Source organism: Schistosoma mansoni, chromosome 4, assembly GCF_000237925.1.
Source record: "Schistosoma mansoni strain Puerto Rico chromosome 4, complete genome".
Classification (NCBI taxonomy): domain Eukaryota; kingdom Metazoa; phylum Platyhelminthes; class Trematoda; order Strigeidida; family Schistosomatidae; genus Schistosoma; species Schistosoma mansoni.
This window is the reverse complement of record NC_031498.1, coordinates 17,982,900-17,995,585: the sequence shown is the minus strand read 5'-3', so window position 1 is coordinate 17,995,585 and position 12,686 is coordinate 17,982,900. Positions and strand designations below refer to the sequence as shown.

Sequence of the window (12,686 nt, the reverse complement as noted above, 5' to 3'; positions counted from 1 at the left end):
TTACGTAATAAGAAGTGAGATATTAGTTGGAGGTAGTCGACAGGATACTCTTGACCTAGGTTTCGTATTATTTTGGACTCGTCAGAAAGTTCTACCTGTACCTGCACTATGAAGAACTTGATACACATGACACTACCCAGTGATCAGTCAATTGTAAATACATCTCAGTCCTACAAAAGTTCAGTTGTGGCCTGCATAGCTCTTTGACATGAGATCGGATCCGTCAGGGAGCATCAATTCCCTCAGGACTACAGGTATACCTTGCTGACGAGTACCAAACAGTACGAAACCTAGGTTCAGGGGTTCCTAACGTTTTCCTCCAACCACCACCTTACATCTCACCATAATGCACGCGATGTCAAGTCACCCAGACTAGTGACTACATTGCAACTTGATCGATAGAATTCGTTCGGTCTGAAGTATGAAGGACCTGACGCACATGATATTGGTCATGTTGGGATGACCCTGCAATTTTCTCGCAAGCGACATGACAAACTCATGGGTCATCAAGGAGCATTTTCAACCAATCAGCGATTAATTAGAAGTTATGTGAAGTTATGTTACTAAAATAACGAAAATGAGAAAGTCACATGTGGAGATCCTGATTGGCTGATTAATATACTGCTACTATGTTTAGCAGTATTCTAGAACTTTCGGTAAAACTCAAGGACTCTTAAATTACTATAAAATCCCTGTATTTTCTGTACATAAAGGAACCCTGTAGTAAAGTGCTTCCCTCACACTTTGTGCCTTTTCTCTCGTCTTCAAGTCGCGGAGTAGTTCTAGCTCGGGGGTACGGAACTAGCTTAGGGAAGCGAATATAGCGTTCACAATCGGCCAGACGTAACAGGTCACTAACTCGTTAGCTTAATTGTTTGGCCGTGCGCCCGATAGAGGTTTCCCCGCAGAAGCATCTGAATTCATAGATAGACGTGGACATGGAATAGCCGGGTAACTCAACCTTTAACCGAAGAGTAACGACAAGTCGGCTAGAAAACAAGAGACTGATGTTAGGTGCACAAAACACCCTTTTCACTGTTTTAGTCCGTCTATCCCGTAGTGAATCACTAGTTATATTTATGTTGAATTTAAGCTTACTAACCGTCAGTGTCACCACTTTCTTGTTCACTATATGCGAGTGTTTCTTCAGAAAACCTAATGAATAACCTATTTCAATCAACATATTGTGAATAAACTCTTGTTTCTTGTTTATAGAGTCATCTGAACATGTCAGTAGTTTTTCTGTTTTCATGTTTATACCTTTGACATTGCCAAGTTTCTGGAATTTAATCTGTTCATCGAAAACCAAATTCATTTTATCTATGTGATTTGTTTCGTTCATTAGAATTAGCCTTCATCCTTTGTGTGACTTGCTTATGATTAGAGTCATATATTTTCTAAGCCTATTTAAAACATCTCGGTTCTGTTTGGTAAGTGGGGATTTCATGGTATATCTACTATATTTGTGTTATCGGAAGATGTCAACCAATGTGGTTTTAAATCTGTTAATTCCCTCGAGTAAGATTGGTACCATATCTGTTGTTTGTGAAAATAAATTCACAAATTCCACATCTATATCTAGTTGATTCATTCTATGTCCATAGTCACAGAATAATTGTTTGAACACTCCTTATTACGTAATTTCAATAATTTTAATGAATGCTATTTCAGTGTCTATATTTTTTAAGTCCTTGACCTATTTCCTATTATGAAACATTAACCCAAGCATTTATTATTCTTATCACAATTAGTACACCCTTCATCATACCATCAATTTGTACTTTCTACTTATTGTTTATTTATGCAATCTATTCGACTGTAATCACTGGTTCATAAACTGGCTTGATTGGTTTAATGTTTTTACATAAATATTATAATACATCAGAGTAAAGAATGGTGAAAGCCCAATCGAAAATAACATTGTTTGCTCATAAATTTCGCTTTGATTCTCAATATTGGCATGGAATAAGTTTTGGTTTGTAGGAAGCCATTTGTGCATTACTCCTTATTTGACCCAGACCAGCTGACATTAAGACTTCGTTTAAGCCAAACATCCTCACTCTAAGCTTTTGGACTGGTGTAACATTTATATCATTAGCAGTAAGGTTTTGAATTATCACCTTGTGGAAAGTTTCGACTGAATTTTGATCAGTCTGTGAGTCGAAAGGTGCTAGTTTCAAGTCTCATGATGAACAACAACAGTGAGATGCAAGCACATCTGTCTGAAGAGCCCTAAACAGGACGAAACACACCCTGGATTTTACTGCAAGTCATAAACCACCTGTTCTATGAAACTTATGATAAAAGGGTCATACTGAGGCCCTCTTCACAGGACTTACATATGCCAACAAAGACTGATTAATATATAAGAACTTTCGTCTAAATTTAAACGAATAGTTTCACAGTATTTGGGGGCCAAGTTAATATAAGGCATCACCACATACTCTGAATAAATGATGAACAATTAACTTGAACAGCAAAATAACTTCAGTATTCGTTTATTTATTTTGTTTATTTATCTTCATTTTATGCATGCTGTGACTTGTTTGCTCATATCATATAGACAAATTGTACGTTTTCTTCAAAAATATACCGATCACAGGCTATATATAGTCAATGAAATTTCTTTTCATACATCAGATTCACTTAGGAATACACACAATCTGTCATCTTAACACACTTTTCGTTACACATCACATGCCTCATACGAACTACAGCGAATGCTTACTTTAAACACTTTTGACATGATTGGATGACCTATTTAGTAACCGGAGTACCATGTACCTATTTTTATTAGATAATTTGATATTTGGTTATATTTCCTTGAACAAGCTTGAACCAGATTGCCGAGCGAAACTTTGGATTTACTTAAAATTCAATTGATGAGATTTTACAAATATATTCTTCCACCTTAATGATTAAAATTTAGTCAAGGTTTTCAGTAACGTGAAATTGCAAAACCTAATAATTATATAGCTTTAAACCTGTATGTACATATAGCAACCATCCTACAATCAATTTCGATTATAGCCAATTTTGGTTAAACCCTTTTTATAACTTACTTAACAGACATCGTTATTTAGATAGTAACAATTTGCATATTCTTTGCACTGCTATACCACTAGAGCACATGACGCTCTATCCGAAATGTTGACTACTTAAATATCATTCGATGACTCATACTCCTCCCCATATATGTACGCACGCAAATACTATTATCAGCCTTTGTTTTGCTTTGTTGTGCCCTTATTAAATGTGACTATAAATTGCCTGTGTAATTGCTTGCTATTCTCTCGCTTGCTCCTCGTTCGTTTCATTCGTTTATTTGCCTGTTCACTCGCTCTCTCGCTTGCCGCTCACTCGCTCGTTCATATTCGCTCAGGTGTTGTTAGCTTTCTGACCTGAGTTATTTGACAATAAACTGTAGTCGCTGCTATCCTTTGTCTTCTGATTTTACGCACCGTTAAGATTAGAATCATAACGGTTATCGAAGTAAACAATTAACGAATCGCGGCACTACATACATATCTCATAAAATCAAGTCAAAATAAATAGTTAATTTCCAAAAGTTAAGCTTAATTTTAGATGTATGTTTCTAACCCGTTATGTTGAATCTACTTTTTGTTACAATTCACAAATAGTTTCGTTTTGCATTTATATGATCCTTGCAATATCAACATAAATGTACACGTGTATACAGATAGATGTTTCTTTTTTAATACACATTCACTTCATGTTATTGCTTTGTTCTTGTTTAATACTCTGTTTATATTTCATTACATTTCACAGCTGTTTTATGTAACATTTATTATTACCTATACATATACATAGATAACGTGTCTTATGATTTAATTAACAAATGTATCTATATACATGTTTCCATGATGAGATCATTGGAACTTTAGAAAAAGTTACATAGTTTTAAACATGAATTATTAATTAACCAATTCACATTTAACGTACAGATCAATTCAGCTTATGTAACTAAATTTTTTTTTTAAGTAGTAGGACAACGACTGTGTCAAAATGTCTAGCTGTTTGAAATATTGAAATTTATTGGTTTTTGTTAGTTCAAAAAAAGAGATGATTTGTGAAATGTTATCTTTAAAAATTTACAATGATAATCTATTTCTTTGGATTTAACCACTCTTAAAAGATTGATTACATAATCATGCCTTATTACTATACGTTTACAGTGAATGTTGAATATGATTGTGAGTAAATCAAATGAATTGGAAGTATGTATTTTGTCGAAGATATGCAAATGAAGCAGTTGAATTACAATAGATTTTACATATACTAGTTCAAATTATTAATCAAAATGGATTGGTGGATTTTCAGTCAAAAATGCAGTTTTTATTAATGATGCATAACTGTAGGATTGTTTGTAAATATTGACATGAGAAATCGCCATTTGTAAGATACTGTGGAAATCGTTAAATTTCATAATCGGTTTCTAATCACAGTTTGATTGTATGAGAAATTTTATTATTTTATCTACCGTATACATTGTTTAAAAGGAAGAAACTTACTGTTAAGATTTTCTACCAATTACCTTCGGGAATTCAGCAAACTGTTTAGAAACAATGTATAGCGCTGGTTCTACCTAACTAATCTTTATTTCTTAAGTCCGAAACTAATAGATATTGTTGCTGCCCACCTCCAGGGAGCTACAAGCAGTGGTAAAATAGCTTTTCAGTACTCTTTGGGTTTTCAGTAGTTGTTGAACTAAGGTTAGTGTGTGGTGCGAACTATACTTAAACTGAACAATCTTTTCGAATCTCCCGTGCTAACGATGTTGTTTACTCATTTGGAGCCTTCTGTCGAATGACTTAAGTTTATCCATATATATATTTTTTTATTCATATATCTTCATGTTTACAAATAGTGTTATTGATCTGTTTTATAAAGGTCACTTGTGTGACTTTTTTATGTGTTTGTTTATATATAGTATAAATTACATTACAAGCATCAACTTTTTCGAATGCATATAATAAAGAGATTACTGTCCCGGTCTGAAATATAAGGTTTATTTAGAGTAAAATTAACATTTTTATAAGGTGGTGGTCTTCATCAGATACAAAATAACATAGTTGATTGATTCAGACACTATTCACTCATTCAGGTTTGTCTGAATCTATACGTTAAGAAATGTTATGGCTACTTTCAACACAATTTATGCATCATATTCTTCATGTCTGAAAGCCGAAAAAATCTAAGATTACGTTCACAAATCAAATTCGTAACATCATATACTAGAATTCTTTTTTTGTTTTCGTTTAGTGTGCTTGTAATTAGTTCGAAAACTATCCATTAATCTTCTTTTCAACTTAGGAGCAAAAATTTATAGGCGAATAATCACGTTTTCACTGATTTTTGTGTTTATTTGTTTTTTTCATTTTCAACCATAACCACTTTGTTTAGTTAGTGTTTTGTTAAATATTTCTAATACACGTCGCGGATAAATGTTTATACCGGTACAATTCAGTGTTTCCAGTAACTAAAATATAACAAACTACTATGTTAGAAATTTGAGATTATGAAATAAAATATGAAACTGATCTGATTATTTATTTATTTATTTACACCCATAAATATTGCTACAAAGGGGCACCAGATATATATGCGCCACACAGATCTCATTTGATTTGTTTGAGGGCTACGATACTGTCCAGGTGCCCAAACTGAAGCAGGTGGTTTTCTTACGGGGCCACACCCCGAGCCTTCGACCTAAAGGTCTGATCCACAAGGCAGTGGAGCATCGTGAGGAGATTCAGTCCCATGGTAACTGGTGACCAACGATTGATTCATACGCCATTTGTTCCCTCAGGATACTGGAGCCCATGTGCACCATTGGTATGGAATCAGGGTTTTCCAACTCCTCTAGGTGGACACTCCACATTCACCAACCCGGTTAAAGCGCCGGACATTCACTTTTCGTCCTCTCAATTTCATAAACAACAGTAATGCCACGAGAAGGCAGTGAGTAGGACTTCCCTGTCAGAGGCTATATACGCGTGGCCATGTGAGAGCATTTCGAGAGGGAGAGCAGACTTTCCCCACTCGGTCGTACCAGGGGCAATTAAGTTGATACTGATTTCTTATCCGTTATTGTCCCAAAATAACTCAAGTAGAAGAGTTTTAACAGATTACCAAAAGAGTTTATAAGAGTTTTAGATAAATCATAATGTTTTTGGTGTTTTTTGTCACTATTTCTTCTCAAACTTCAAGCAGATAATCCTTACTTCACTTCGCAAGGCAGTACAAGTTAGTCTTTTCTATTTATGCTGGAATTTATCGTACACTAATGAATCAATTTCTGAGATAACTGTAAAAAATGTTGAATATTTTGTTGTTGCCTTCATATGATGAAATGTATCTCTGTAATTTGAAATAAGTTGTATTGTGCCTAATCAGTAATCGATGTGCGTACAGTCAACGACACTAAATAATCTTTTATATGATAATGTTGTTTTGATAGTAACCTTTCTTTTAGATATTTGTAAGTTATTCGTTAAAGTGTTTATCACTTGTTTCCATTTCTCCGATTGCTTTTAACGGTTTATTGATACGCTCCACTGTTTATAAAAATAATTGAAGTATGCCTATTAACTATTCGGTACATCTTTTTCGAAATGTAAGAATGATTAACACAAATTAAGGGTATGGGTTGAAAACATAGTATGTGGGTCATTCTTATTTTTAACATTGAGTTGTTTGACTTATGAATAACATTTTTTTACTTTGAAACATGGTAAATTAATAAATAACATTTGTTCTTTGAACGAAGAGACAGAGAATTCCAATCAGTTGATCGAACTTTCCATCTGACTGTAATTCAACTATAGCATACTCTTTTTTCAGTCACATAGACAAAGAGTAATACTATTGTAATTGTTGTTCATATTTCCTCATCGAATAACAAACAAGTCAAACAAACACTTCTTACATAATCGATTTTTCTTATTTTCTATTACTTCAGCCGTCATGGTACTCGTTGCGCTGGTGAAGTGGCTGCTGCCGCAAATAATAGTGTATGTGGATTAGGTATAGCTTATAGAGCTCGTATTGGTGGTGTACGTATGTTAGATGGTGATGTGACTGATGCAATGGAGTCGCGTTCGCTAAGTCATCAGCTACAACATATTGATGTATATTCTGCATCATGGGGTCCAGAAGATGACGGTAAAACAGTTGATGGTCCAGGTAAACTTGCTCAAATGGCATTTCGCAATGGAATACAAATGGTAAGTAGTTTGAATGCTGTTTTGTTTGTAATTTAATTTTTAAATAACTATTTACTCAATTAGATTAAACACTACACACTTCCACTTGTTTTTTTAGAAAACATCAGATCATAGTCAACACTTTTTTTGAAGATGACGTACTATTGGAAGTTTTCTATCAAAGCTACTTCGTTTTTGTCGTGTTCTATCGATTTCTAGAAGCTTCATATTAGTATTATGTTTGTTGTGGATTAAAAATCAGTTTTATATTTCACAGGCAACACTATGCAACACGATCAATATATTAAAACAATTACATGGACTCTTACAGTGCCACTCTTATATTCAGTTTTATTTCATCGGTTATTTATCCAAATTCCAAAATATAAATACATGATTAGTGAAATTATGACAATTTCATACTTCGGACGTATCGACTTAAGGTTATTGATTGATCATATGTGTAAAAATGTTAAGCGAGAAATGACACTATGAAATCACTTACTTTTATGTTCAGTATCCTGCAGTTTTAATGGACGTATGAGTTATAAGAACATTCTCGAGAGATCAATTTAGTGGTATATGAAGTTTGTTAAAGTTATGAAGTAGTGTTATATTTTCGACCGTATATAGGATATATATATATAAACTTCAGTGGCTTTCTTAAATGTCAAACCTAAAACAATATATGATTATTTCGTACCGTTCAGTTCTGTAGCATTTAAAAATGAAGTACATCTTTTTTGTTCAAGATTCATGATCCGTCAACCTTTTAGTTCTTGAATGATTTTGATATTTAGAAATTAATTAGACACTGATATAAAATACAATCTATTACTGCTTCTCAATAAACCTACCACTCATCTGATTTTGATTAATCATGTATAAGCCCCTTTGTTTACTGTTAATACCTTTACAGGCATTTGAAATTTCACAAGAGTAATACAGTCTAATATTCTTCATACTAGTTTTAACCCAAACCATCAGATTGGTTATCTCATTATCTAATGAATGACAATATTACGTGTTAGTGTATCCAAAAACTAACAATAAATCTTAGGTTTTTTTATTGATTGTCAAAAAATATGATATTTGATTTTACAAATCTTATTTCTCAGATAATTGAGTTCCATAAAGTGGTGAAATGTCTGGAATATACATTTATTTCGTCTAAATTCTGTTTCCAACTGTTTTTAATTATGTATTGAATTAACTTTTTATGTTTGAAGGGTCGGCGTGGTTTGGGATCAATTTTTGTATGGGCCAGTGGGAATGGTGGTACAAGTCACGATAACTGCAATTGTGATGGATACACAAATAGCATTTATACACTAGGTGTTGGATCAGTTTCAGAGCATGGATCTGTTCCGTGGTATGCAGAATTATGTTCTTCAACTTTAGCTGTTACCTATAGCAGTGGAGGACGTGGTGAACGTGGTGTTGTAAGTTTTCATAATCATAATTATTTTCATTTGAGAAAAATGCTTAGCTTCAATTTGATTTGTTTTTTACTTGTAACCTTTTAAATGACATAATCCACTAACATTTGATATAGTCTGTTTTACTGAATCGTCTATTTATGTTGTCATTGATCACCACAATTATGATAACACAAAAACACATGGTAAAAGTTATGTTTTCAAGCAAACAAATAGTGCTTAGAACTTATATAGAATCAGAACAATCTTAATAATATAAGAGTTGGAGTAGACGTTTGACATAGTGAACAATCTATTTATTTATGCATTCGCGTTCTTGCACTGAAAGTAATATCCACTTATCATACAGTTTTAATGTGTTTTATGATGAGAAAGGTTTGCTACATCACTCATTTAGTTAGTCCTTTTTTTATCTATGTTGGGGAGTAGTATGAAAGTTCTGATTTCTATATCATTACCTTTAAGTCCATGGAAAATGTTTTGTAGCCTATAATTTGATATTTTAATTTGTTAACTTAAGCGTTAAATGCTCTTTAAAGGTACATTTCAAGATTCTTTTTCAGTATAGGAAATAAAAAAAAACACTGAGAAACTGTCTCCTCTTGGTTTCGTCTGTTCTTTTCTAACGTAACATAGTAACATGTGCAGGAAATCCAGTCAAGATTAAGATAAAATAATCACTGTTTTCATTGAAAGATGGTTTCAGTATAGAATTAATGGTCTGTTTAAAGTAGATATATTATCGTCAGGACTGAAATCCAGCATTCACATTTCGTCCTATTTAGGACTAGTAACATGGATATACCTTCATTTAATGCTGACATTCCTTTTGAGACTCTAACTTGTTATCTTTCCCTTCGAACGCTCAACACTTTATATATCCATTGAGCTATTGAGTCTAGATATATTCTATATTTTTCAGCAGGTTTGCTAATTATGTCATTTTTTAGTGTCTCATCGTTATTCCGGACTGAATTTTGATAAGTCTTTATTGGCGTATATGCATCCTGTGTATATACTTTGATATAATTATCGGATTACAGATTATTCAGAGTTCTATTCATGTTTGTAACAACCAGAAATTTGTCTTGTGACTCAGTTTTTGAAATGCAACAAGTATGTTTCTAATTCAAATAAATATTCTACAGTATGCGGTTGTGAAGAGATTGTTAAGTTTTGATTTAGGTCATGAATCGATCAATTTTATACACTATTGAACACCTGGAGGCTTTGGACGACTGTTTATCTTTAGTGTGGGACTCTTCAGCAACGCGCATCCACGCTTCTGCACGCAGTATTCGAACCCGGGTTCCTGGGTCTCGTGCGCGAACGCAGTTACTCACTGAAGACAGTTGAAGACGGTCATGCAAGATCGTGGATTGGTTGAAGTTAGACATCAACACCGTTGGATGCCAGCCGAGTGGTCTAGAGGCTAAAAGTTCGTGTCCGAGACCGTAGGTTCTGGGTTCGTATATTGCGTACAGGACCGTACTACGACGAGACAGAGATCTAGTCCTTTTATGTTTTCAATGGTGGTCCAACATTGATCGATTCATGATCTCAATCAAAACATTCTGCAATTTATAATTTACATAAAATCCGCTGAGAGGAGTAGTAAATCAAAGTAATGAACTTGTATATTGCTCTTTTTTCATTGACACTACGAATTCTGTTGTTTTCGTTGGAAAGTTTTTAAAATATGTTGAGAAACATACAAACGAATCACAGTAATGGAAATTCATTCATCTGATATTTATATGATTGAATGAGTTCAGATCAGCATAAATTACGTAGAACCAATCAAGTATATATTTATTTGACTCTGAATTAGGATAAAATTATGAATAAAGTCTTTTTGTTATGAAAAAAAATGGACTAACGTAGTAGCCAAAAACGATTGTTTAAACAAACATTGTGCAAACTATCATTATTGGTAATTGTACCATAGTTCTTTTCCGAAAATAATCATAATATTTCAATATGATTCTCAATTCCCTAATTCAAATTTCTAGTCGGAAAGAATTTTATTTCTTTGTGTTCTTTCCATTTTCCATTTCAACTAGAAATTCGGTGAATGTTTATATATATAAATATATATATATATATATATATATATATATATATATATATATATATATATATATATGAACAATAGATTTTTGTTCATTTTCGATTTCCCGAAAAGTTTTTTCGGCATTTTGAAATTGTTGGATATGAGGAAGCCCTAAATATCTTGTTCTCTAGATATCTTGAAAGGGTTTTCGCTTCCTGTTTGTCGGTGCTGTTAACCTGTTTGTCGGTGCTGTTAACTTGTTGTATTTTATGTTAAAAAGTAGTAGATTTTCACCTAATTTCTTTCGAATTGTCGTAACATTCATTGCCAAAATACAACTTCCCTTCTGAGTTCATGCAAATCTCTGTCTAGTAATATGCTGCTTTTAAAAAAAAAGCTACAAATATAGTAAAGCCATCTCCAATGATGTTATTGAATTATACCCATCATATATTGGTAATAGACTGAAGTCGGGAAAACATACTTTTGGATTACAAATCACCTGTCCAAAGGCGTAACATGCCCCCTGGGAAACCTGAAAGACATTACCTCGATTTCTGGTTGGCTCGTAAGTACTAATTATTGATAAGTCACATAAGAAGACACAATCACTGTACGGTGCTCTGACACTTTTTATGGTGTTCTTACTATTGTCAATCATTAACAAGTTCCACTTACTTAGTGCTTTTCAGAAAGTTCGTTTTTTATGAGGAAACATTTTTTCATGGTTAATACCAAGAGGTATTTGTAGATAATACCATAATCCAAATGTCTTTTTTGGGTTAAAGTGGAATATTGGTTTCAAGTGGTTCAGAAACGATTACCCTTAGTCTATTAATTATTGGTTTTTGTTTCATAATTTTTTAATTTTTAAGCCTTTTTTTCCAAAAAATGGTACTCCATCTGATTATTCCTTGTTTAAAAAATATCAAATAAACTATCGATTGAATGTTTTTATGTAACGTTCCAAACACTATTCTGTAATATTTAATATTTCCGGCTTCCTCTTTTAATAGAGTTTCAAAATTAGTCATTTCTCAATATTAATGGTACATTTCTCAAATATTCTCGGATTTTCAATTAGACATATTTAAAACAGTCCTCTAGCCAGCTTTCGTTAAAATCTTTGATCGGTGTAACAATTGATCTGTCAGTCATAACTTCATATAGAGATTTTGATGTATAAGAAAAAATATAAACATCTATAAACAGGTCTCTTTTCAGATTGACCAATATTACTCTAATTATTTGTTTCATCTGATCCCTGGATATTTTGTATCATCGTTTCGCTTAAATTGTTTGTTACTGAACTGTAAATACCATCTTATTTTATCTATAAAATGTCTGTCTTGTTTTTTTTTACATTGGTTATCAAGAGTTCAGAATTATTTATAATCCATACTGTTGATACACTAATCGATATAAATAAATAAAACTTGTTTTCTCTAAGATACAGAAAATTGGAAGCTAATAAATATCTAAACATAATTATAAGCATATACAACTTGATAATCATGCGTAGATTTTTAGACTAAACTTCGTTTCATTCATCTTTTAGAAAGTAATGGTGATACTCGATCGGCCACACCATAAAATATACAGTGTATATATTTATTCGATTGCACTATTTTAATAACGAAGTTGGAATTACTAGGTCATTTGTAGCACAAAGCACTGGTCTAACTACATCCTTGCTGTATCTTTATTTATTTATTTAAACAGATAAATATTTGTACATGGAGGTACTAGATATATGTGCGTCACACAAATCATTCGGTTTATGTGAGAGCCGGAATTCTGCCCGGGTCCACAAACCGAAGTGGGTGGTTTTCTTAGGAGGCCATTCTCCGAGCCTTTGATCTAGAGTTCTAATTCACAAGGCAGTGAAGCAACTTGAGGAGATGCAGTCCCATGGTAGTCAGTGAACAACAATAGGTTCATACGCCATTTGTTCCATCAGGATCCTGG

At 33.0% G+C, this 12,686-nt stretch overlaps 1 protein-coding gene across 1 annotated transcript in view; it reads left to right on the top strand.

Annotated features, from left to right (window-relative positions):
* Positions 1-12,686, top strand: part of Smp_160240 (furin-1 (S08 family)) — a gene marked incomplete at both ends in the record, with an annotated part of 92,697 nt that overhangs the window by 60,243 nt on the left and 19,768 nt on the right. Inside the window, 2 exons of the mRNA XM_018797034.1 lie at positions 6,983-7,247; positions 8,456-8,668. Coding sequence (XP_018652116.1) covers positions 6,983-7,247; positions 8,456-8,668 — 478 coding nt within the window. The remainder of the gene's footprint in view (positions 1-6,982; positions 7,248-8,455; positions 8,669-12,686) is intronic.